Source organism: Strix uralensis, chromosome 2 (assembly GCF_047716275.1).
Source record: "Strix uralensis isolate ZFMK-TIS-50842 chromosome 2, bStrUra1, whole genome shotgun sequence".
NCBI lineage: Eukaryota > Metazoa > Chordata > Aves > Strigiformes > Strigidae > Strix > Strix uralensis.
In genome coordinates, this window is record NC_133973.1 from 138,897,537 (window position 1) to 138,923,234 (window position 25,698).

Below are 25,698 nucleotides of genomic sequence, written 5' to 3' on the forward strand. Positions count from 1 at the left end.
CTCCCCACTTCCCAGCCCTCGCCCCGTCCCGCCGCGTAGGGGCTGGCCGAGCTTCCCGGTGCTGGCTCGCGGCTGCCCCACACCCAGCGTGGCACCGACCCAGCGGTGACAGCTGCAGCCCGCGGGGACCGGCCGCCTCGATGCGCGTTGGCCGGGGGCCTGGGGCGCTGCCAGGGAGCTGCAGCCCACCCAGCTGTCCAGCTGGTCACAGCTCTGGGCTGCGCTTTAAATGGGATGAGATTTGCAGGAGATTATTTCCTGGATCTGTCTGGCCAGCAAAGATTAGGTTGCCCTGACAGAGCTAATTACTCTAACAAGCATCTGCTGCTCCTCTGCCGAGCTGCTCGGCGGCAGGCAGGGGACACGGGAGCCTGAGCACCCAGTGAAGCTGCCAAGGTGTCCTGGGGGAGCTCTGCTCGCCCCGGGGGGGCGTGTGCTGTTCCTGCGGATGGAGGCAAGCACGTCCCTCCTCTGGGCAGTCGGGATTGCCGAGGTCAGGCAGTGCCAGGGAGAGCAGTGACATCAAGGTCCTTCCCGCTGGCCAAAGACCCCCTTGGTCTCAGCCACAGAGCAGCGAGCATGCCCGGGCATTACCTTTGCGGCCGGTCGGGGAGCGGGACGGCGTTGGGTTAGTGACGAGGTAGCACAGAGAAGCGGTGTCAGGCAGAGGAACCCCAACAACCCGGAGAAGGGGACACCTGTCCCCAGGCTGCCACCCCTTGGCCTGAGGGCGGCACCATCAGAGCGGGTGAGTGGGAGCTGCTCTCCCAGTCACCCGCAGACTGGAGGGGCACAGCCTGGGGGCATGTTACGGGAGGCAGAATGCAGAGCGGTTTGGAATTACGCAAGACTTATTATGGGATGTTTAGCAGAGGAGCTAAAAGGTGAGGAGAGAGAGGGATCAAGGTGGTTGGGAAGGAAAAAAATCAATGGGAAAACAAGGAAAAAGGGGGAAAAGCGGCTGGTCACGTGAATGGATTGATGGTCGGTACATTTGTCTGGTTGTCCCACGTCCGATGGCTGCGGAGCCTGTCACGTCTTCTCAAACTCCAGTTCTATTTCCCTGGGTCGGGGGGACTCTGTTCCCTGTACACGTGTGTGTCGGATGTGTGTGGTCACAGGGCCGGTGTGCCCGTGGCACCAGCAGCTGCAGAGTGCGAGTGTACGTGTGCGGGGGAACGTGCCGCTGCTGGCAGACTGGAGTGGGCAGCAAGGAGGTGACCCGGGAGGGAGAGGAGTGAGCAACTGTGTGTGTACGTGTGTGTGTGTGGTGGGACCACGGGGGAGAAGGCTGCCAGAGGGGTCAGGGGAGCCCTCGCCAATGGCCAGAGGGACCATGGGGTTTGGAGATCAGCTGGAAACCGCTTGTGTGTGTCTGTATGTCTGGGTGTTACACAACAGGGGGTGAGGGGAGCTGAAAAGCTACTGGGTAGACGGATTTCCTAAGCCCACTCGCCGCAGGGATCCACGGGGTGTGTGTCTGTGTGTGTTGGTGTCTGTAATGGGGTGGTCTGCAGCAGCTGCAATGCGGCTGCGGCCTCAGGGACTCGTATGTCCAGGTGTCAGCAACTGGGGAGACTGGGAACGTGGGGGCACCTACTGGGCACCGGCTGCGGGAGCGCCCCACAGTGTGCAGGTCTGTTCCTCTGACAGACCTTCGCTGGGCAGTGAGGGAGCGGGGCGAGGCTGGTGCTGCCGGCTGCGTCTGTCCAGCCACATGCACGCACGGAGACCCGTCTCGTATGCCCGTGTTGGTGCATGTGCCCGCTGGGAAACGCGCTCAGCCTCGCCGCTGGTTAGACCCGTGGCTGCGGTGCTGCGGCAGCCTCACCCACCAGGCTCGGTGGCCCCTCACAGAAGGGACTTGCACGATGGGTGCCACACGTGGGTGCTGGTGGCCCAGCCAGGGCAACAGCCAAGCCAGGGCGGCGCGTGCAGCGATGCCGGGACATGCCGTGCACCACGCGCCGCCGGAGGAGTCGGGGGCACCCGGGCCAGGCCCGCGGTGCTGTGCTGGGGCTCTTGATTTCCTCTGCTGTGCTGAAATACGCACACCTACGGCCAGCAGGCAGGCAGCTGCGGCCAGGGCTGCCCCGAGCTGCCAGCACCCACCCCAGGGGCCAGAAGCGGCCACAGCACAGTCCACACGCCCCAGCCAGTCCCTGCTGTCCACCCAAGGGGCTGCCCAGAGCCAAGGGCAGGGTACGGGCTCTACCTGGGTGCCTGTGGCCCGTGGCACGTTGCGGCAGCCGAGCCACGTGCTGAGCCCCCCCACGCCTCAGTCTGCCAGCCCTGCTGGTGCTTCTCCCCAGCAGCCGCAGGGCCCCCAGCGCAGTGGCAGCCTGGGGCAGCAGTGACGATGTCCGTCTCTGTACAAACAAGTGTGGTTTATTAAGGCATTTCTTTGAGAAGTTGGCACTTGGGTCCAGGCTGTGCTGGAACGGCCCAGTGTGCAGGCCGATGAGCAGCGCCCGATACATGCAGCTCAGCGAGACACGATACAAAAGGTACAAACAAAGTAGAAAACAGGAATTGTAGTACAATGTGTAAAAATAAATAACTGGAGGCTCCGGCTCCTGGCTGGGCTCAGCAGCCCATGTCTGTACCCCCCCCAGACCAAAGTGGGGCTGCCATGTGTCTGACCCTTCTACGTGGCGTGCAGGGGGTGACCCCTCCGTGTTCCCCCGTCCCAGACACATGGCGGGAGCTGGGCTGCTTGGCCACCCTGGCCTGTGCAGGGAGCACACAGCACCCTCGGCGTGCTCCCCGCAGCTCCCACGAGCAGGACAGCCCGGCCGGGGGAGAGGGGACGAGGGGCGCCCGCCCCAAGAGCCTCCAGGGGCTGAGCCAGGCAGGACTCATCCTCCCCTCCCAGAGCTGCCTTGGGTGCTCTGTGGTCCCCAGGCAGCGCAGGCATGGCCCCGCGGCCCCCTTGGTACCACCAAGGCTGCTGCAGACCCCTGTCCCGTGTCGCTGCCCTGTGCCCAGGACAGGTCTCGGGGCCGCTGGCACCAGGGACCCACTCAGGTGCGTGGTGGGGAGCAGGGCGCAGCACGGTGCTGTGGCGTGGGGACACCCACCGTGCAGGCTGGGCTGGCACCTGTGGCACAAAGCGGGAGGCTTAGGGCCAAGACAGTGACCGATGGGGCTGCGGTCACAGATGGTTCGTAGCGGGAAATGGGGAGAGAGTGGGCAAAAGTGATGGGTTTTGGCTGCTGTGATAAAACGCTTGGGGCTGGGGTTGCAGCCATGGTGCTGACGTGCTTCGGGCTGAGGCTACAGAGCGGGTCTAGGAAAAGTGTGATGGGAAGGAAATTCCCCCAGACCCCATCTCAGATGGCTGGGTGTCTTCCCTGACACCACCAACATGCTCACAGCCAGGCTGTGTGTTCTGGGCCGCCGCGGTGCTCCGCATGCCCCGTCCCCGGCCCTCGCTCTGCGCCACATCTGCGTGTGGGTCACAGCGACCACGAGCATCCGGGGCCGCAGCGGCTCCCAGGGCACGGGGCCACTGCTCCTCCGTGAGCAGCCACGGGCGGGGGGAGAGCATGGGGTGGGGGCCAACCCCCACTGTGAGCGTGACACCAGCTGCGAGGCCGGCTGAGTGGTGCTGAGCGAGGATGGGGACCAGCCCCATTGCAGCGTGGCTCTATCCCCTGCTCACAATGTGGTGTGAAGGAGTGGTGCAGAGCAGCCCTGCACGGAGGGCTGGGCCCCGGGGGGGCGTTCTGGCACCTCCCCGCATTTTGGAGGTGGCCCGGGCTGTCCTGGGGAGCAGGTCGCGCTGCGGGGCCCCGGGGGAGGTCGGCTGCCCAGCGTCCCACCCTGCGGCTGTGAGGGTGGCAGCCAGCGTCAGGCCATGTGGGTTTTTGGGTACCCCCCCCCCAGCTCCTCTGCCCCTGCAGACTGGCCGCCAGCCTGGGGCAGACGGAGCGGGAGGTGGTCACGGGCATGTGCCGCTGCCTTCCCCGGTGCCAGGCTGTCGTGGGGTCAGCTCTGCTGCAGCCCTCACCTGCGGCTCCTGCAGCCCCACCCCGCAGCCTGCCCGGTGCTGGGGCCCTGCCCGTGCCCAGAGCCCCAGCCAGCCCCCAGCCTAGAGAGGTCCCTGGCCCCGGGAGCAGCTTCTCCAGGAATGGGCTGAGCAGGGCACCCACCTCCCAGCCCAGGCCCTGAGGAACGGGGCTCCCCAGCAGCTCTCGGAAGAAGATCCCTTACAAGGATCACGTGAAGCGGTGGACGGGCTTGCGAGACCCCAGAGGATCCCCTTTCCCCACACCAGCCTTGGACAGGCAAGCAGAAAGCCGGCGCTGCCTTCTCCTCCCACTCCAGCTTGGCCTGGGACGGGTCTCCCCTCACTCTCAGGAGGCCGGTTCAGCGCCCCCGGCCCCACAGGCAGCACGGGTGGATGGGCAGGCTGCTGTGGCTGTGCCCGCTGAGCAGCACATCCCTGCCCCGGCAGCTCCCGTGGGGAAGGGGCCGGCGGGGCCGGCTCAGCGTCCTGCTGCGCCCGGGCTGCTGCCTGGCTCGGGCAAGCGGCCAGGGAAGGGCAGGGTCCGCAGCCGGCAGCACCCCAGCCCAGCAGGGCAGGGAGCACCCGCCTGCTCCCAGCCTCCCTCGGAGCACCGTGAAGCACCGTCCTGCCAGGCGCTGATCTGAGCCACCACGAGCAGTACAAGGAACTGCCGCCCTGGGGTGCTGGCACTAGGATCAGCAGTCCACAGGGCATCCAAGCCAGCACGGAATCTGCCAGACCACAGGGAGTGACGGGAGCCGACAGCCCCAGAGGACACAGGAACTCAGAGCCCAGGGGGGCCCCAGGCCAGGCAAGGTGCTGGGAGAGCAGGATTAGCACCCAGGCAGAGCAGCCCCGGGCTTGGCACCGCTCCTGACCCCACGGCTGCGGGGTGGGGCGGAGGAGTCCACGGGCCCAGGTCTAAATCCTGAGCTCGGCCTCCTCGGGGGGCTCCAGCGAGTGCTCGGCACTGATGGTGGAGGCAGAAGGCCCCTGTGAGATGCCAAAGGGCGAGACCACGGGGGAGCGGGCAGCCAGCGGGGACAGCGAGGGGGAGAAGCTGGGTGACATGGCAGAGGACGAGATGGAGCCCTCGTGGCTGATGGGCGAGCGGCGCAGGGAAGAGGCGTGTGGGAAGGTCCTGCCCGGTGGCGGCTTGGGGGGCACGGACTTGGCACCTGGGTGGGCCACAGAGGTGATGAGGGGCGGGGGGTCGATGCGGGGCTTGGGCTCTGCCTTGGGCTTGGTCGGGAAGGGCTTGCGCAGGGAGCTCTCATCCTTGAGGCGGGCGATCTCTGTGAAGACGCTGGCCAGCGGCTGGAACTGGGGGCACCAGTTCAGCAGGTAATCCCAGTTGTAGCTGCCACGGAGCTCCTCGTCGCTGGCCACGATGGCAGTGAGTGAGCCCTCCACGGAGGGCTTGCCATCCTCCGGGAAGGCATAGTCCTGAGGCTGGGAGGAGACGCTGAGGCCACAGCGCACGCCGAGGAAGGCGCTGCCGCCGCCATCCTCGCGGTACAGCTGTGGGGGCGGCCCCGGCAGCAGCAGCCCGGAGCCCTTCTTGCTCTTGAACCACTGGGCGCTCTCCAGGGCGGCCGGCTCGCAGGAGATGTCGGAGAGCTGGTCGGCGTCTTGCTGGATGCCAGAGTCGGGGCCGCGGGCGGAGATGTGCTCCTGCATGGAGGCCGTGATGCTGGCCACGCGCGGGTACTCGTTGATCATCCGGATCTCGTCGTCCTCAGCGGCTTCGGCGGAGCCTCGGCCGCTGGAGTGCGAGGGGTCCAGCGAGCCGCCCCGTGTGTAGGGCCCTGCCGGCTCGCCCCCATAGCCCGGCAGGGCCTGGTGGTAAATGTGCTCACCCCCGGGAAGCGCTGGCTCCTCGCGGCCGAGCTTCTGCAGGGAGCCGCTCTGCCCGCGGCCCAGCGGCCCGTCCCCCTCCGGCTTCTCGCGGCCCCGGCGGTGCCGAGAGCGGACCAGCGCCAGCACGATGGCCACGGCAGCCAGCACCACCACAACCCCCAGCGAGGCGGCCACGGCCACCAGCAGCAGGTTGAGGTCCGGGGCCAGGCCGAAGGAGGTGTGTGTGACGTCGATGGTGACCTGCGCAGAGGCCGAGCGGGAGGCGGGCAGGGGGCTGCGCGCCTGCACCTCCAGGCTCATCTCACGCGGCTCCCGCTTGGCGCGCCCGGCCCCGGCCTGGGGCTGGCTGTCCACGCGCAGGTAGATGGTGCCCGTGGTTTGGTTGATGGCAAAGTACGGCGAGGGCTTTGCCAGGGAGTACAGCACAACGCCATCAGCCCCCTCGTCCTCATCTGTCGCCAGCACCCGCCCGATGCTCTGCCCTTTGCGGGCGCCCTCAGGGACCTCAAAGTTGAAGGAGGGGCTCAGGAAGATGGGGTCGTATTCGTCCTCCCCTGTCACCAGCACCCGCACGGTCACCGTGGCAGAGGCGTTGCCAGCATCAGTGGCCCTGACTAGGAGCTGGAAGGCTTTGGCTCGTTCATAGTCAAAGGTAAGTCGGGAGCGCAACTCCCCAGAGCTGCTGTTGACGGCGAAGGCGTCCCGGCCCTCCGCCACGCCGGGCTCCCCCGCCGCTTGCTCCAGCACCATGTACCGCAGCTCCCCGAAGACACCGGTGTCGGCGTCGACGGCGCGCAGCGTGGTGACCAGCGTGCCAGGAGGCAGGTTCTCCCGCATGCTGGCACTCAGCACCTCCACCGGGAAGTACGGCTTGTTGTCGTTGACATCCTTCACCTCGATGGCTACCGGCACCAGCGCAAAGTGCCCACCTGGCACGTCCGTGGCCTGCACCACGAGCGCGTGCAGTGCCTGGGCCTCCCGGTCCAGGGGCCGCGCCAGGCACAGGGCCCCCGTGCTCTCGTGGAGCTGGAAGAGCCCACGCTGGTCGCCTGAGCTGATGGTGTAGCGAACGTGGCCGCGGGGCCCCGAGTCAGCATCGTGGGCCACCACGCGCAGCAGCTCCGTGCCGGGCGGCGCGCTCTCGCTCACCGCCGTGCGGTACTCGGCTCGGGCGAAGACGGGGGGGTTGTCATTGACATCCCGCACGGTGATGAGCACGGGCACTGTGGCGCTGCGCTGCGGCAGGCCCCGGTCCGAAGCCGCCACAGTGAGGTTGTAGACCGGAATGGCCTCAAAGTCCAAGGGTTCCACGAGCACCAAGGCACCCTGCGTGCGGAGGTGCCCCCCCGCCCAGGACACCCGGCTCTCCACCTGGAAAGCATTGCCACCGTTGCCACTGACGATGGTGTAGTCGAAGCCGGCATTCTCCCGGGAGAGGTCAGCGTCGCCAGCCTCCAGCGTCAGCACGGTGGTTCCGGGGCGCAGGTCCTCGGGGACGCTGGCGTTGTAGTGCGGCACCTGGAAGCTGGGGCTGTGGTCGTTCACATCCAGCACCTGGAGCTGCACCGTGGCCCAGGATGAGAGGCTGGGAGAGCCACGGTCGCGGGCCTCCACCACCAGGTCCAGAGTGGGCTGGCTCGCGTCAAATTCCACCCGGCGGATGGTGAAGAGGGTCCCTGTGAGGGCACAAAGCCAGAGTCAGCGCGGGGGCCAAGAGGGAGCTGGGAAGGGTGTGAGTGGTATCGGCTGGAGGAACGGGTGTCCGGGACGCTGCGGTGGGAGTGCTCGGTGGCCACGCCACCACGTCTGCCCCACTGGCCACCCCAGAGAGCGACCTGGTGAGGGGCTGAGCCTGGGCCAGCGTGGGGGCACCTCCCTCTGCAGCGCTGTCGGAGCCACCCCCAGGACGGGCCCCGCGGTGCAGCCAACCCCGGCCCCACGCACCGTTGCTGGGGTCGATGGCGATGTCAGGGCTGGGCACGGCCAGGTGGAAGGTGACATCCCCGTTGCTCCCCGAGTCTGGGTCGGTGGCGCTCACAGTGAGTATGATGCTGCCTGCGGGCATGTGCTCCGGCAGCATCACCTGGAAGAAGAGGAAGCCCCAGTCAGCGCCGGGTGCCCCAGGCGGGTGCCTGTTTCTCCTTGCCTGGAGCCAGCCCGCAGCACTGGGAGAAGGCCGGGGGCTGGCCAGCGCAGCAACAGCCAAGGTGGCCCAGCTGGTCGCTGGCCAGGGCCGTCCCCACCTCTGCACCAGGGCCGTGGCTGAGGGGGCCAGTCCCACGTGCACAGCACCGAGCCTTGTTAGTGTGGCTCACAACCAGCTTCAGCATCCAGTTCCTGATCCTTTTCTCTACTTTGCTCTGCTCTGCTGAAGAACTCTTTAATAGCTGATAATTTCTCCACAGAAGGTATTTTACACAAATCAAAACAGCTCTTTTTGGTGTGCCAAACAGCATGTACGAACAGTTCCACAGGTCTGTGCTCTCACAACCTTCGAGCATTTCTGTGGCTTCCTAGCTTCTCGTCCCTCTGCTCCAGAGACGCAGCACACCGCTTTCGTCCAGCGACCCGCCCGTGGGGCCCCAGGCCAGGCCTCACCACAAACCCTTGTGCAGGCTGTGACCCAGCTCCCACCTCTTCTGCCCTTCCCACCACTCCCACGTGTCGTCTGCAGGCAGCTGGGCAGGCCGGTGGCTGCTGATCCCGCTGCTGCGTGCCTGGTTTCAGCCCCCTGTCCACACCACAGCGACAGCACGAGGGGTGTTGGGGTGCGGACGGGAGCCCAGGAAGAGAGGGGCCAGGCCAGGCTCAGACACCTCCTCACGGGGATCTCTCTGCCTCGTAAGGGCGGGTGAGCAGGGCGGGAGCGGGGCTCGTGCAGGGCGGCCGGCGCTGCCTGGCACACCCGTGTGCATGGTACCTGGTAGAAGCCCTGGCTGAAGGTCGGCGCGTTGTCGTTGACGTCCTCCACGATGACGGTGAGGTTGGCCTCGGTCTCGTGGCGGGTGTCAGAGGCACGCAGGGTGAGGGTGTAGTGGCTGCGCTGTTCGTAGTCCAGTGGCCCCGTCAGGGCGATGCGTCCCCCGTACCGCAGCACACTGAACGTGCCCACGGCGTCGCCATCCAGCACGAGCGTGTAGGAGAGTGCGGGGCCCGAGTCCACATCATTCCCGGTGAGCTGGGCTATCTGGGTGCCCAGCAGCGTGTCTGTGCAGAGGAGAGGCATGAGCAAGCGGCCCCGTCTCCCTGGAGAAGACCTGGCTCGCATGGGGGGAAACCAGCTCAGCCCAGAGCCTGAGCACCGGGGACAAGGGGGGGGACACTGGGGGTAAAGGCGAAGGTCTTGGGAGCCAGGCAGGGCAGGTTAAGGCCGGCACAGGCACGGGGCACACGGGCAGAGAGCGGGCAGGGGTGTGCAGCCAGAGGCCCTGCAGTCTGGGCAGGGACCAGGGATGAGTTGGGGATTCAGCTGGTGCCACCACGGACGGGGCAGTGCCGAAGAGCTCGGGGGTAGCTCAGCCAGCTCGGGGGGTCAGCACAAGCCAGCCCTCAGCAAGGGAATGAACAGGCCTCTCTGGGGCTTCTCCCAACCCACACCGCGCCATCGGTGATGTGTTACCTCGCGGGGCCGAGCTGCACTTACTCTCTGGGACGCGCACCTCCCAGGGAAACGGGATGGTGGGGCTGTTGTCGTTGATGTCCATCACCACGACCGTCAGCGTGGCAGAGCCCACGAGCGGCGGAGTCCCTCTGTCCATGGCTGTTACCACCAAACTGCGGACAAGCACAAGGTTCACCGCCGCGGCCGTACGTGCGAGGGAGCAACTCAGGCAACACGCAGCGTCTGGAAGGCGGCGGCGGGGCTGCAGCCTGTCCATGTGGCAGTGGAACTGTGTGCAGCATCTGGAGTGTCTGGGGCAACGGATACGTGCGGAGCATCTGGGAAGCACGTGTGGGGCAGTGAAGTGTGCGCAACGAGAGCACGGCGGGGCAGGGCAGTGGGTGGCTGCACGTTTGAGGTGGGTGTTTGGAGGGCGGCGGGTTCGTGTCCAGCACCTGGAACACCTGAGCGGGCGGTGAACGTGGGCACGAGTGTCTGGAGCGTGTCGGGGGTGACACAGGCAGGGCATGTTGTGGGGCGCAGGAAGACAGGCACCTGGAGCACATCTGGGTGCTGGGGAGCGCGTGAAGCCCCTCTGTGGCATGGTGATGGGCATGTGAAGGGAACCAACGCCCGAGGCCTCCCCACGCCTGGGAAGGGAGACCCACAGCCCTTGGAGCATGCGCGGGACAGAGAGCGTAGCCTGGGCTGAAGTTCTTCCTTGCACCTGAACTGTGCACGTGTGAAAGGGCAGGGGAAGACTCAATTCACTGTGTGTGGTGTTTGGCATTATCTTACACGCGTGTGGCCGGACTAGCTGGACGATGTCCGTAGTGTGTGCGCACAGTGAGGGGCCCAGAGCACCTGGGCTGAACACGGGAGGACCTGCAAGAGGGTCCAGGGCAAGGCACAGCACCCGGAGCGCGTGTGGCAGGGCAGAAGGGTGCAACGGGGAGTGGGGAGGGACTGGGCGTACGTGGTCTGGAGTGAGCTGGCAGGAAAGGGAATGGATGCAGCCACTGAAAACCCCACCGCCCCCCTCACAATCTTCCCAGATTTGCAGGGACCAGGCTGGACAGAGTACTGGCTCATCCCAAGGCCATCTGTCGTGCCTTCAATACCGTTTGCTCCCCACGTTAACACTAAGCCTAAGTTCCTGCTGTTGGGCAAAAACGTTTTACAGACGGCGCTGGGACAGCTTTGGGTGGCACCAAGTAGCAGAGTATCCTCCGCAGCCTTGAGGGTGCTGCTCCACAGCTCTGCCCACCTTGTATCTGTGGCAGAAGTCAGTCTGGCTCCACTCACCGGGTCTGGGACCAGATCTCCCTGTCCAGGATGGCAGCAGTAGTGATAGCGCCAGTCTGAGGATCGATGTGGTACAAGCCTGTCATTGGCAGGGACTGGTTGATGGCATAAGTCACCTGCCCATTCGCTCCCTGATCCAGATCATCTGCCAGGACCTGCAAAGCCACACGAGAGACTCAGCAGTGCAACTGTGGAGCCCTGTGAACCACAGGCCTCCAAAGCCAGACCTATCCTGGGTGTCAGCCCCAGGCCCAGGGCACAGCCCCACCCTGGCAGCGAGGCAGGCCAGGGGCCCCGTGTCCATTTGTGCCCCCAGCGATACCTGGATGACTGGCGAGTCGTAGCTCTGTGACTCCCAGATGAACGCCACGTAGTTCTGCAGCTGGAAGCGTGGCAAGTTGTCATTCACATCTTGCAGGTTGAGGTTTATGGCCATAAAGCCGAAGGAAGCTGCCGTTTCTGCCTGGACCACCAGGCGCAGCCGGGGGCTGGCCTCGAAATCCAGGCTGCTGGAGTCCTGAACTGAGATGGCACCTGGGAGCAGGGAAACAGCACGATGGGTGGGTGAAGAGGGAGTGAGTCATGCCCCAGCACATCCATCCCTCATCTTCTTTCTTTGGTCCCTTGGCCTCAGCCCACCCCTCTGCTCATCCATCCCTTCCCAAATAGACACACGGAACACAGGGAGCTCCTCCGAGCCCTCTCCAAACGGGACAGCTTTCTCACCAGTCCCAGGGAGCTGCCCGGAGTGGTAAAACCCACCCCTCGCTCAGGACACGGCCTCTGCTCCCACGGAAGCGTGCGGTGGTCCTCCCGCTGTGGGGACACCACCGAGGTCCGGGCAGCTTAAGAAGGACCGGCTCCATGTCAAGCCCCTACACAAGCGCCCCAAGCTCCCAGCCCAGCTGGTGCTCGAGGCCAGACCCTTACAAGGACACAGTGGGAGCTGCCAGCAGTTCTGCTGCGGGGGGTCTGAGGACAGACACCCCTTCTGATCCTCCCGTGCCACTGCGCACCTGGGCTTCCGTAACGTCCCACCCCAGAAGGTGGAGAGCACCCAGAAACAGATCTGAAAATGACTGCAGCATTGCTACGGGCCTGAGAACCGTGAGCACGGACGCCCGAGCAGAGACGGGATGAAGGGGTGCGAAGGGCCAGGGATGACAGCAGAGGATGTGACTCTGTGGCCCCCCCGGGCCGCAGCACGGCGTGGCAGCTGGGCCAGTGTCACAGCCACACGGCGCAGCAGAGCCCTGCCAACACCACCCAGGAGCGCAGGGAGCGGGGACCTCTCTGCACAACCGACCTCGCGGGTCCCAGCCTCCCGCGCTGGCGAGCACGGTCCCTGTGTGCAGGCTCTGGCTGGAAAAGCAAGGGCGAGGAGAGGAGCTGTGCCAGGCCCGTCCCAGTCGCGCGGCCGGCACAGGGTTTCGGCTGTGAGCTGCCGCGGTGGAGCTGTGCTGCCCTGGGTCTGTGCAGGGGTCACTGGGCAGACGTGAGCCGCTGCTCTTCTCACCCAGCCTGGCTCTGAGCTGGACAGATGGGACAAGGCTCAGCTCTGGCAGCCCCACAGCCGGCCTGGGGGTCACCTGGGGTTCCTGTCACCCCCAGGCTGTCACGGCAAACACCGAGGCTTCGGCTGAGAGACCCGGGTACACACAGGGGGATGGTGACTGTTGGCTCGGAGACCTGGGCGCTGGCTCAGGACCAGCCAGAACAGGGCAGGGTGCCACCCTGTCAGCCCCACCTCCACAGACAGAGCAGCCCCGGCCCAGCCCCACAGCCACCAGCTGCTCACGTCTGCACGGTGGCTGCAGCAGAGAGCGACGGCCGCTCCTTCAGAGGCAGCGATCCCCAGGACCGAGCGTGCAGGGACCTCTGAGCCTGCCCGGGGTTTTAGTACGCCTGCCCGCCGCCTCGGAGTTTCAGGAACTGCCGAGCCCTGTTTGGGGGTTACTCTGGGTGCTGGCGCGCACCAGGGGACAGAGGACTTGCGGTCAGGCCGTGCACACGGCTGCGTTGCAGGGTGGCATCGGGCTGCAGCAGGGCTGCGGGCAGCTCCACGTGGCGCTGCCTGGCTGCCGCTGTGCGAGGCTGCCGCAGAAACCCGCAGCTGCAGCTCAGGCTCCTGAGGGCTCAGCAGGGCCGTGTCCCGGGGGGGTCAGGTCCCCCATCGCGAGGTACAGCGTCCTGGTCTGGCCTCTTCTCAGAGCTCAGCGCCCAGGCTGTGGCTTGCTGGCGGTGTGTGGCAAGCGAGCAGCTCACAGTGACCCTGGGGGAGCCTGGGATGGGGCATCTGCCACCTCTCTGGGCAACCTGGTCCAGTGTTTTACCACCCTCACCATAAAAATTGCTTCCTTATATCTAGTCTGAATCTCCCCTCTGTCAGTTTAAACCCGTTCCCCCTCATCCTATCCCTCCCCCCCCCCCCCCCCCCCCCCCCCCCCGATGACGAGTCCCTCCCCCCTTTCCTGTAGCCCCCTTCAGTCCTGGGAGGCCGCTCTAAGGTCTCCCCGGAGCCTTCTCTTTTCCAGCTGAACCCCCCAACTCTCTCAGCCTGTCCTCACAGGGGGGTGCTCCAGCCCCCCGAGCATCTTGGTGGCCTCCTCTGGCCCCGCTCGAGCAGGTCCGTGTCCTTCTGCTGTTTGTTCCCCCAGAGCTGGACCCAGCACTGCAGGGGGGTCTCCCAGAGCGGAGCAGAGGGGGAGAATCCCCCCCTCGCCCTGCTGCCCACACTGCTCTGGATGCAGCCCAGCACACACGTGGCTTTCTGGGCTGTGAGCACACATTGCCAGCTCATGCCCAGCTTTTCATCCACCAGGACCCCAAGTCCTTCTCCTTGGGGCTGCTCTCAATCCCTTCATCCCCCAGCCTGTGCTGATACTGGGGGCTGTGATATCCCAGTCTCTTCCAAACTACAGGGCAAGTGCCAACCTCACAGCAAGGCACCCCCCACCCTACCCTCAGCCAGGCTTTCGGGGATGCCAAGGCACGGGTGGCCCTTCCAAGGTCGTCCTTTGCACCATGCGGTGCAAACCAAGCCAGCCCACCCAGTGTCTCTGGGCAGCACCCTGCAACCCGCCTCACTGCTCCGCCTGGGCTATCAGCCACCCACCAGCACCACTGGCCCGCTCAGCACTGCTAACCAGGCACTGGCAGAGCACAGGCTGCCTCCCACCTGCTGCCTCCCCAGGTGGTCCCGGTGCTGTACCTGAGCTGGGCTGGATCAGGAAAGCATTCTTCTCGTTGCCGCTGACGATGCTGTACGTGATGCGCCCCGAAGAGCCCCCCGTGTGCGTGGCTTGGATGCTCGTCACAGCAGTGCCTGGAAGAAAGTGGAAGGGCGTGAAGGGGCAGCAGAGTGCCAGGGAAGGTGGCAGCGAGGGCCAGGGTGGTGTGCGGGCAGCACACGCCGTGCCGCAGGAACACAGCTCTGCCCGAGGACGCTGCTGCCAGAGGGAGCCAGATCTAACGGTAACTTTGGGCTGGGAGCCAGGATTTGTGGGGCCTGTCCATGGGCCCTCAGTGGTCTCACTGTGACCCCTGAAGCCCTTCCAGGAGCAGCTGGGCACCTGTGACTGCCTACACTGATCTGAAGATGCTGCAGCAAACCCACAGGGATTGCCACCCTGAACAGCCTGGGCACCAGCCAGACCTTTGGGTCTGCCCAAAGCATCACGGGGCTCCCTGGGGCCCTGCAGTGCTCCCTGGTTTGAGTTTCCCACAGCTCTGCCAGCCCAGCACCCCCCTCCCACCCTGTCCCGTCCCATTTCATCCCAGCACTCGCTGGTTGCTCTGCCCGGCTGGTACCTGGGGCAGCGTTTTCTGGCAAGGCCACGTCACTGGTGCTTCGGGGAAAGCGCAGCCCCCGGTAGGGCTCCTCCTGCACGTGGATCACCACCACACCGGTGGAAGAGAGCGCCGGCTGCCCCAGGTCTGTGGCCAGGATGAAGAGCGTCCGCTGGCGCTGGCTGAGCGAGCCCAGGGGCTGCAGCAGCTGGATGTCCCCTGTGTAGGAGTTGATGGCGAAGGCAGAGTTGGGGGCGGCGAGGCGATACAGGATGGAGGCGTTGGCACCTGCGTCCCTGTCCTCTGCCCTCATGGTGGCCACGACCTGCTTGAGCGGCGTGTGGCGGGACAAGTCGACAGTGAGTGGGCTGTGCAGGAAGGCAGGGGCGTGGTCATTGACATCGCGCACCGTGATCGTGACGCGCACAGCCGCGCTCTTGGGCTCCCACGGGGCCGAGTCCACCGCCTTGGCCAGGAAGCTGTAGCTGGGGTGGCGTTCCCGGTCCAGCGCCTGGGCGCTTCGGACACGCCCACTCTGCGGCTCGACCTGGAACATGCCAAGGGACTCGTTGCCCAGGTAGTAAGAGACCTGCCCATTGGTGCCCTCGTCAGGGTCTTCAGCCACCAGCTGCAGCACCACGGCACCAACAGGCAAGTCCTCTGGCACCTCCACCACGTAGCTGGCCTGAGCAAAACCAGGTGCGTTGTCATTTAGGTCCAACACCCGCACGTTCACTGACATGGTGGCACTGTGGGGGGGGGTGCCGTGGTCTTGCACCACCACTGTGAGGCTGTAGGAAGCAACTTGCTCCCGGTCAAGGGCACGTGCCGTGGAGAGGACACCAGAGACTGGGTCGAGGCTGAAATCCTGCCCAGGGTCTCCATCTGGAAGAGAGAGAGGGGGTAACAAGGCAGCATGACTATAAGTGTACAAGGAAGGACCTGCCCTACGCTGCCCAGAGAGGGCACCACGAAATCCATCCCAGCGTGGCCTGGCAGGGAGGGTCGAGTGAGCTGTTCCCTGTAAAGCCCCAGTGGGACTGAACCTCCTTGGTCTGGCCCCGTGTGTGTAAGAACTGGCTCCAACAGCTTACGGGCCAGTGCTGCTGCCACAGATAACGCACGGGGTGGTAACAGCAGAGATCTCCCTTCGCAACCTGTAAACTCAACAGGTCAGAGCAGCCAAGAGAGGCAGGGAACTAGTCCAGGCCTGGGGAACCAGACAAGAGCCTGGGGAATGAGGAAGTGCAGCCTGTCCAGACCTTGGGGTGCTCTTCACTGGGGGCAGAGGAACCGGAGGGCTGAGAGGGGGCAGCAGCAATGTGTGGTTTGGAGCAGGGGAGAACTGAAGCGGAACAGACACTGCCACGGGCCACCCAGGGTGAACAGCCCTCGCCTCCTGCCAAGAAGGAAGCCACAGAGCACCCCGTGTGCCTCACCTGCCACGTGGTATTCCAGGCGCCCGTTCTCGCCTCTGTCGGGATCGGTGGCCCGCAGGGTGTAGAGTGCCACACGGCTTTGGTTCTCAGGGACCTCCACGGAGCAGGACACGCTCTCCAGCTGTGGCGCATGGTCATTCTCATCCCCTACTGTTATCCGCACAGTCGCCTTGGAGAGGTTGGGGGGCAGGCCCCCATCCCGAGCATAGACTGCAGGGACACAGCAAGAGCACTGCAGGCTGCCCTGCTGCCTGGCAGCATCACACACCAACGCCCGGACGGTCACAGGGGCAGCCAGGCATGGCACTGCCAGTGCTCCTGCAGGCGCAAACCACCCGGGTACCCCACAAGCCCCACAGACCCCCATCGCTTCCCCGTGCCCCCTCGCCCCGGGCTGCCGCACCCCCCCACAGCAGTGCAGTCCTACCCGTCAGCACGTGCTGCTCCTGCTGCTCACGGTCCAGTGCCTGGGTGGTGACAATAAGCCCCGTCTGTGGGTGGATGGTGAAGGGCCCCCCCGAGAGGCCCCCGTAAGACACCTGCCCGTTGGCACCTGCGGCAGGAAGGCGGTTGAGGGCAGCCCAGCGGCAGCCCCGAAGCCTCTCCTTCAGCTCATGGCGGCACCTCCCTCCTCCCAGGCTCCCACCCCGGGGCCCCGCAGGCTGTTGGCAGAGGATGATCTCGCTCCCTGCTGAGCAAAGCTGGGGCAGGGCTGTGTGGTGGAGGGAGGTCCCAGCCCAGCTTGTGGAAGGGAAGATGGGCCAAGGAACCTCCAAGGAACAAGGGCCACTGTCCTGGGGAGCAGAGGGGATCACAACCCCTGTTCTCACTCTCAGCTTCTCCCAGGCTTCAGCCCATCTCTAATCTCCAGGCCAGGTAACAATCCCTCCCTCCATGGCCAGCCAGGCTCTCCAAACCAGGTGGGAGGGAGCAGAGTGCACCCAGTCCTGGGTGCTGCATCTCCAGGAGAGCCCCTGACCAAACTGGGCAGCTCGCCCTCGCCCTGCAGCCTCACCCAGGTCCCGGTCCGTGGCCAGCACCTGCAGCACGGGGCTGCCAGCTGGCAAGTTCTCCATGATGTGTGCTTCATACTCCGGTTTCTCAAAAGTGGGAGCCTCATCATTGACATCCAGGACCAGCACAGACAGGAGCTGTGTGGCAGAGCGGCGTGGGAAACCGTGATCCACAGCCACCACGGTCAGGTTGTGCTGCACCACCTCCTCCCGGTTCAGGGCCCGCACGATGGAGAGCGCACCTGCAGGCACGGGGAGAAGGGCGAGCTGGGACTGTGCGGCCCCGGGGCTGCCAGGACAGAGCTACTGCATGGCCGCAGGCGCTGGGTGAGCCGGGGCAGCCAGGCCTCCACACAGACAGCAGTGTCGTGCCAGCCGGGTGCCGTGCTCAGGGCTCTCCGCACCCCACAAGTCTCACCGCTTTGGGTTCCCCAGCCCCTGCCCTCCTGCCGTGCACCACGCTGCAGCCCCGTGTACGCCTGCACCCCCAGCATTCCCAGGGTCCCTGCTGCCCGCCCGGCACCCTCCTGGGCCCTCACCAGTGCTGGGGTTAAGGTGGAAGCGGCCGTCACCATTGCCTGCTCGCAACGAGTAGCTCACGCGCCCGTTCTCTCCCAGATCGTCGTCCTGGGCCACCACGTGCAGCACCACAAATCCTGTGGGCTGGTCCTCCATGACGCTGACGGCCGCGGGCGAGAGGAACGAGGGCGCGTTGTCGTTCTCATCAGTCACGAACACACGGGCTGTGACAGCTGCCGAGCGGCGCTGGCTGACGTTGCGGGCCTGGTCCGTGGCCTCCACCACCAAGAGGAAGGAAGCCGCAGCCTCCCGGTCGAGGCCCTGGCGAAGGGTGAGCAGCCCCGAGCGGCCGTCCAGCTGGAAGGGAGCCCCGGGGGGCTCCTGGTGCAGCAGGGCGTAGCGCACCTGGCTGTTGGGGCCCACACCGTCCCCATCCAGCGCCTGGAAGGTGAAGATGGACGAGCCAGCCTGGGCGTTCTCGGGCACCACGATGGTGATGGGGTCTTCAGGGAAGGTGGGTGTCTGGTCGTTGCAGTCCTGCACGTGGATCTGTACCAGCACGAGTCGGCTGGAGGGATAGCCATGCTGCGTGTCCTCAGCACTCACCTGAAGCACGTGCCGTGCCCCAGCTTCATAGTCCAGCTCCCGGGCAGCGTAGATCTCCCCTGTCACGCTGTCAACCACAAAGGTGCCGTCCCCACCACCTCCCACCACCGTGTAGGTCAGCTGTCCTCGCGCAGGGGCGTCTGGGGGTGCCACGGAGCCGATCACAGACCCCGGCCTGACCCCCTCAGGAGGGTGCAGGGTCAGCACAGTGGCGTCAGGCCGCGGCAGCACCCGGGAGGACGGCAGCACCTGTGAGGAGAGGTGGCGGTCAGGGGCACGTGCCACGGTGCCGTGTGCCAGGAGGGGTCCTATGGGGAGACAGAGGAGGGGGGGACGTGGGGCCTGCAGAGGTGTTGGGAGGCCTAGGCTCCCGTGGCCTAGCAGGCGAATAGCAACCTGGAAAACATACGGACAATAAGCATGGGTTTGTCAGGGTGGAAGGTGAGCCTCACCGGGGGAGCTGGGGTAGGTAAGGACAGAGCTGCTGATGGCAGAGGAGGCTCATGGGGGATCAGTACCTGCAGGGAGGGTGCCAAGAGGACAGAGCCAGGCTCTTCCCAGTGGCGCCCAGTGCCAGGACCAGAGGCCACAGACACAAGCTGACACACAGGAGGGTCCCTCTGGACATCAGGAAACACTTTACTGTGAGGGTGACTGAGCACTGGCACAGGTTGCCCAGAGGCGGGGGGGAGTCTCCATCCTTGGAGACAGTCAAAAGCCACCTGGGCACCATCCTGGGCAACAGACTCGGGGTGGCCCTGCCTGAGCAGGGGGGTTGGACAGGATGATCTCCAGAGGCGCCTCCCGCCTCAACCGTCCTGCGAGTCTGTGATTGTGTGACTGTGTTAGATACTGCAAAGGCAGCAGAAACAGTTCTGTAAAACATGAGTGGGCAAGAAGAGAGGTAACACTCATCCAGCTGAGAGGTACAGAGAAGAAAGACAACCCAATATGATCCAAAGATAAATAAATACTACCGCTACTTTTGTTAAAGAAGTGAAGTTAATTTGGGGATGAGGTGCACCTGTGGATGGGAGAGAGGACACATGAAAAGCCATAGTGTTATGTGAGGGGAAACCATGTTGAAGCACTCAGTGCACTCAGGTCAAGCAGCTGGGGAAAAAGAGAATGCAGCAAAACTGTCAGCCCAGAGGGGTATCAAAACTGGCGACTGCCAAGCAAATCGCGACGTTATAGGGGTGCAAACAGGCACTTCAGGGACAGACAGCCTGCCAGCCTGGCCTCAACACTCTGGAGGCTGTAGGACAACTTCAGTGACAAGAACAGACATGGCGTAAAAAGGAAATGGTATAAAACGTATTGTGGAATGGCTAAAGGTGGGTGTGCCACGCTAACACAGTGCTTCCCTCCTCAGGGACCAACAAAATGCCGTGTATCTATCTAACTTGTCTGGGTTTTAGCTGGGCTCTGGTGCAGTAGCACATGGGACATCACTGAATAACTGGGGAAAGGCCCAGTATGAGTGTGGCTGTGTGACAGAAAGGACGAAAAGACTGACTGGCTCCAGGAGGCCTTTGCAGAGATGGCTTCTGCTGCTGATGTTTACTTTTGATAGCGCCAGGGCAGAAGAAAGCTGAGCACATTATGAACTTGGTGATGATGTTTGAGGGCACTGCCAGCACAGAGAAACAGCAGAACATCAATCAAGGAGAGTCAAATGGCCTTGGGAGCTGCAAGAACAGGGGCAGGAAGATGTGAAATGGTGTATTCTGAAAGTGCCGTGGCTGGGGGAAACTGGAGTCTGTGCTGTAAAAAGCAGCTAACAACGGAGAAAGGACGCGGCTGTCTGGGCCAATGCACCAGCCAGGGAGCGCCAGGGTCATACAGACGTGGAGAACACCCTGCACGTCAGGAACTCCTCAGGAGATGCTGGGAAGAACTAATGTCTCTGTGTGGGGGACCTCTAAGGTCTTCTCTGCAACAGCGTATCTAGGACAGGGTTGGCTGGCTGAGTCTGGAGAAGACAGAACTGCTACTGTTAATGCTGTTGACCACTTTATAAATGAGAACATGCACAGTGGCAGAGACCCATCCCTGCCCAGCCCAGGTTCTCCACACAGATTGCAGGGCAGATTACAGTTGAGCAAGGGCAAAGGGTGCCCCGGGGTGAAGGTGGGGAGAAGGCTGCCAAGTAGCTGGATCGTGCCCCCCAAGAGGTGAGTGCAGGGTAGGTGGTCAGGGAGAAGAGGAGCTGGGGCACTGGATACCTGAATGCGGATGATGGCTGACGTGCTGCGAGGCGCCGCGCCCCGGTCACTGGCTGTCACGGTGAAGATGTACTCAGCGCGATCAGACCGGCGTAGCACTGTGGCAGTCCGCAGCTCGCCGGTAGCCATGTGCAGTGTGAAACGCTCTGCCCAGGCTCCTGCAGAAAGAAGGTGAAATGCTGCAGGGAGAGGCAGAGAGGGAGGGGGCAGGTTGGGATGGAGGAGGGAGCGTGATGTGGCGGGGCTGGGGCAGTGGGCACCCGTCTGCCACGGGGGTGATGGCTGCGAGGCAGAGAGCAGCATCAATTAGTCCGTTCTGCAGCTCATACCTATCAGTGAGTAGATGATGGTCCCATTCTCACCCTCGTCGGGGTCCTTGGCCTGCAGGGAGGCGACTAGAAGTCCCGATGGCTTCTCTTCCAGCACCTGCAGCACAGCCCAGGGAGCAGCTGAGTGGCACAGGGCACCCTTCAGGCTACCCCCACAAACCCCCGAGCACCCAGAGGATCTCCACCTTCCTACACCAGCCCTGCATCTCACCCAAGGCACAGACCCCTGGCGAGACCCACAGGCTGTGCCTGAGGCTGGACAACATGGAGAAGTCCGCAGCCAAGCCCTCTCATTCTGCCCTGTTTAACAACCAGCTTAGCAGGGCCAAGCCATGCTGCAGCAGTGAGCTGCAGGGTGGTGGGAGGACACTGCTTCACCCATGTTACATCTAAAGCCTCTACACTAGGAAAATCCAGAGCTCCACAACAGTCCTGGTTCTCTCTGCCCCAAACAGACCCCGTCAGCTGCAAATGCAAAGGTGTGAGCACCGGCAGGCCCAGAGGCCAGTCGCCCTGGCAGCGGAAGGCGGTTTCCTCAGTTCCCCCCAGCCAGCCCAGGGAGGTTTGCGATCTCTGGAAGTGCAGCCGGCAGTTCTTCCTGGGCTCAGACACCGGGACTCTCAGGGCTTTTCCCTTCTCTCCTTTGTTCCTAGTTAGCACTGCTGACTGCCTGTCTCTAGGCACTTCAGACCACCGTTTCATCCAGCGCATCGCAGCACCATCAAGACATTAATTACACACATGCTCTGCTAACGCCACATTCTGAGGCGAGTTACCAGCTCACTGAGTGAGACCACATGCAGCAGCACTGCGTGCAAGCATCCTTCCTGCGTAGTTATGGGAACGGACACATCCCCACTACCCGCCCCCCACCTCTCCGTTCTCGGGAGCACCCGCAGCCAATGACCCACGCCTGCTGGCAGACCTGCCTCCTCCCCGCACCTGCCCACAACCCCCTGGCAGAGCACCTGGCACAGACTCTGCGGCCCCTTCACACCAGATGAGACCAAATTCACATCCTGAGGTTACGCCCTCAAATTCACATCCTGCCCGCGCATCCCACAGCACATCTCACAGATCCAGCCGTGCTAGGTGATCTCTGCACGGAACCGCTTCAGTGTGTTCGTGAAAAAGACAAGTGGGATCTGAGCAAGAATCCAAGGGAAGAGGCTGCAAGCTCCTGGGAGGAGGCAAGTGTTAATGCTGTTGCACAAGCTGCTGGCACCGCGCTGGTGGTGCTCGGGGAGGGGAGACCAGAGGAGCTGGACTTGTTTAGCCAGGCCAAGCAGTGATGTGACTGCATTCTGTAAACACTGGGGAGAGGGGAGGGAAATTCCAAGGAGAGAGAAGAGCTATTTAAGCAAAAACACAATATTGGCACAAGAACAAATGAGTATAAAGTGGTCAGAAATTAGTTTAGGCTGGAAATTAAGAGATGGTTTCTAACTACCAGATCAAGGAATCTGGAGCAGCATTTCACAGCAGTGATGGAGGCAGAAGACCTTCTAAATATAGCTTGGCTGTTTATGAAAAGGAGTGTCTGCGTGGACACCTCTGAGCAGGGCCATGCTTAGGAGGCCCCTTCCAACCCCTCCTCTGCAGCAGGCTGGGGCAGGGCTGCCCCCCACACTGTCCCTAATCGCCCTCAGCCAGGATACAAGGGGCTCCTGCTTCGCCTGCACGGTCACGAGGGATCAAACTCCCTCTGAGGCAAGCAGTGACAGTGGAGGAGTTAAATGAGCAGCACCCAGGCTCCGTGCACAAATGCCATTTCAGATGCACAAACAGAGGAGTAAACAGCAATAGAAGTGGTCTTGCCTTTGCAGAAACCTCAGCCTTGGTAAAACTGCTAGCAGGCAGGCTTGCCCCGGCCAGAGGTCCACCCTCCAAGAGGGCTGTTGCAAGTACCAGCTTGGTCCAAAGATCAGAGAGACACCTCAACCACTGGCATGGCTCTGACAGCGGCTGGCAGCAGATATGTCGTGAAGATGCAAGAAATAGGGTATGTATGGAATAATCCTCCTGCGAAACCTTCCCCGCTTCCAGCAGCCTGTGGCTAAGTCACTTCCTGAGCCACAGATCATATTTTTGTTCAACAGCCCTTGATGGATTTTTTTCTTCCCATGAATTCATCTAATTTTGAACCCATGCAACTTTTGGCAATGATTTCACAATTTAATTATGTTCTGCATGCATGAAAAAGTACTGCCTTTGTTTATTTTAAACCTGCTGCCTGGTCATTTCTTAGGAAGCTGCCTAGGTCTTGTATTGTGAAAAAAGAAACCTCTAATTTCCCCAAGACTTCCTCTGTGCCATTCACTGCACACCTCTGTTATATTCCTGAACTTTCTTCCACACCAAAGAACGTTCAAGTATTTTCTTTCTGCATGAAAACCATTATCTACTGGAGATCACATCACATCCTTTCTGAACCTCTTCTAGCACTACTGCTTATTTAGTCAAATGGAGGCCGGGCAGAGAGATGTGCGGAATTCGAGATGTAGGGTAAAGATGTTTTCTTTCATTCTCTGTTCTTTTTCTAATAAAACTCAGCATCTGATTTGCTTTTTTGACCGTGGCTGAGCCCTGAGCTGACATTTTCACAAAGAGTTTACGGCGATACCCTGATCTTCTCCCTAAAGTTAAGTAGCCAGTTCAGAGCCAGTTCGCTGTGTAAGTGAAATTCGTATTGCTTTTGGCCATGTGTATCACCTTCCCGTTAGCAACAGTGAATTTCAACCCCCACCTTCTTTCCGAATGGAACGGGGAGCCCTCACCTTTACCCCTGTGAATAGACCAGTAACATCAGGGATCAGTCACCTCTGGAGGATACATGAAAATGCTGAATAGCGAAGACACCAGCTCCAGTCCCAGGCGCCCACCAGCGACATCGCCCCCTCAGTGAAAACAGACCACTTCTTCCTCCCCTCTCCCCGTGACCGTTCCCTGGGAGGATCCACTACCGCTGCAGTTCCATGTGAACGCCGCCTGGTCCTGCCAGTGTTACCCACGGGCTTGACCAGCAAATCGTGCAACCCTACAGCGGGACATACCCCTCCCGCTGGTGCTTAGAGCAAGGTGCTGACACAGAAACCTTCTCTGCTTTGCCTAATGAACAGCGACACGAACACTTCACTGAGCGAGCCTGCAATAAATCACTGAGCTTTGCATTCATCATTCAGTTTTCACTTTTCCCTCCAAGCCTTTTTTCTACACCTAAATCACAATTAGCAGCGGCCTCTCCTGTGCCTCACCCTTCTCTACCAGTGTTTCTAGCAGGAGAGCTTGAAACCAAAGTGCCCAAATATTTGTTTTGTTCAAAACTGTCGCAGCATTTACCTGCCTCCAGGACTCTAAACCTGTCCCAGCCTCGCTCTGTCTCCTGATGGATGCGTACGCTTTTGTGTGAGAAGAGACCTGCTGAGCTCTGGCAGGACACTCCCCGCGTTTCACGCCCCCAGACCCTGGGGTCAGCCGCAGAGCCTGTGTGCGAGCGTGCTGTGGGTGCCCCTGCTCAGGGACAGGACACTCAGAAGACACAGAGCGTGAGCAAAGCCATTCTGCAGGGCCTGTTCAGCTCAGCAGTGCCATGGCTGGCTGGTCCCTGGCCTGCAGGAGGGACTCAAAGGCCAGAGCCTTGCTCAGAGAGAGGACAAGACTAACTGCCTTCCTCTACCTCCACCAGGCCCTGAGAGAGGCCTTCGTCCAGGCCAAGCCTTGCCAGACAGTTTTGCAAGCGGAGTGCCAGCGGGACATGCAAGAAGGCTGGGCAAGGGATGGCTGCAACCTGGAACAGGAAGGGAAAAAGTAATGAAGGGGGAAGGCCTGACCGGAGTTGCAGAGTGTCCCCGGGTCCTGTGCTGATGGCCACCCAGCACGGCAGTGACCTGCCAACACAGTTCTGCCTGCTCCGACCTGCCTCTGGGGCGCAGCTCAGGCACGACCAGCGACAGAGGAAAGGTGCCATCACCGTGATGTGCTAAACCCAGCACAGCGCAAGTGGCCTGAAGTGCAGCAACGCGCGCAGCAAGCACATCTCTTCTGATGCAGGTTCTCCTCACGCTGGGCAGAGGAGATGAGGACAGCCTCGACTGCTCTGCTGCTGCCAGCACGGCTCCAGCGAGCCCTGGCCAACGGGCCACTCCGCAGGGGCCACAGCTGGGGGTGGCTGGAGGGTCGGTCCTCACCCGCTTTTGCTGAGCAGCGCAGACATAACTCCATCTGCAGCACACCCAGTGCCCGGGTGACCGCTGCCACCACACAGTGCTGGGAGGGAAAGCTGGGCTGGGACCCACACCAGATCCCCAGAAAACCCCTGTGAGAGCAAAGTCCAGCTGGGCAGCGCTTTCCAGACCTCCCAGAAAGCCGAGCGGCTATACCAAAAGTCCTGAGACCTAGAAGTTAACAGCCCCCATGCCTGCCTGCTCAGCAGTGTTTACCCCTGGCTCTGCTGGGTCAGGTTGAGGCTCCCTTTCGCCTTCCCTCCTTGCAGGCACATGTGAGCCAAGAGCTTCTGCCTGCTGGTCCGCCCCATCGGTCTCAGGGCCCTCTGCTCTGTGCGCAGGCACGGCCGTATCTCCCAAGGACGTGCCTGTCTTACCACATCTCAATCAGATTCACCAGACCGCCTTGGCTGCTCAGGGATGCAACTGGTGCCTGCTTATCTCCCACCCCAAAACTCTTCTGGGTGCCCCTGCCCACTCCTGTTCCCTCTGCAGAACTGCCCACACCCCAGCCCGGAGGCCGTCACACCTCTGCCTCCCCAGGGCTCCAGCCTGCTGCCCCCACCTGCACGGGCAGCTCCTGCCCACTGGCCACGTGAAGGAAAGCAGGAGCGTTGTCATTCTCGTCCAGCACAGTGACATAGATGGTTCCTGTGGCACTGCGGGGTGGTGCTCCCCCATCCTGCACGATCACCAGGAGCTGGTAGCTGGACTGCTGCTCCCGGTCCAGGCTCTGCTTGGTGCTGAGCTCCCCTGTGAGGGAGAAGCAGGGAC

At 62.8% G+C, this 25,698-nt stretch overlaps 1 protein-coding gene across 1 annotated transcript in view; it reads right to left on the reverse strand.

Annotated features, from left to right (window-relative positions):
• Window positions 1-2,368: 2,368 nt before the first annotated feature.
• DCHS1 (dachsous cadherin-related 1) overlaps window positions 2,369-25,698 on the reverse strand; it is a 46,623-nt gene continuing 23,293 nt past the window's right edge. Inside the window, exons 8-22 of the mRNA XM_074860810.1 lie at window positions 25,490-25,677; window positions 20,702-20,798; window positions 20,373-20,530; window positions 17,559-18,393; window positions 17,022-17,261; window positions 16,434-16,559; window positions 16,007-16,216; window positions 14,589-15,452; window positions 13,990-14,103; window positions 11,101-11,312; window positions 10,779-10,933; window positions 9,516-9,646; window positions 8,793-9,079; window positions 7,817-7,955; window positions 2,369-7,548 (exon numbers count right to left, since the gene is read on the reverse strand). Of these exons, the coding sequence (XP_074716911.1) occupies window positions 4,934-7,548; window positions 7,817-7,955; window positions 8,793-9,079; window positions 9,516-9,646; window positions 10,779-10,933; window positions 11,101-11,312; window positions 13,990-14,103; window positions 14,589-15,452; window positions 16,007-16,216; window positions 16,434-16,559; window positions 17,022-17,261; window positions 17,559-18,393; window positions 20,373-20,530; window positions 20,702-20,798; window positions 25,490-25,677 (6,371 nt within the window). The 3' untranslated portion in view covers window positions 2,369-4,933. The remainder of the gene's footprint in view (window positions 7,549-7,816; window positions 7,956-8,792; window positions 9,080-9,515; window positions 9,647-10,778; window positions 10,934-11,100; window positions 11,313-13,989; window positions 14,104-14,588; window positions 15,453-16,006; window positions 16,217-16,433; window positions 16,560-17,021; window positions 17,262-17,558; window positions 18,394-20,372; window positions 20,531-20,701; window positions 20,799-25,489; window positions 25,678-25,698) is intronic.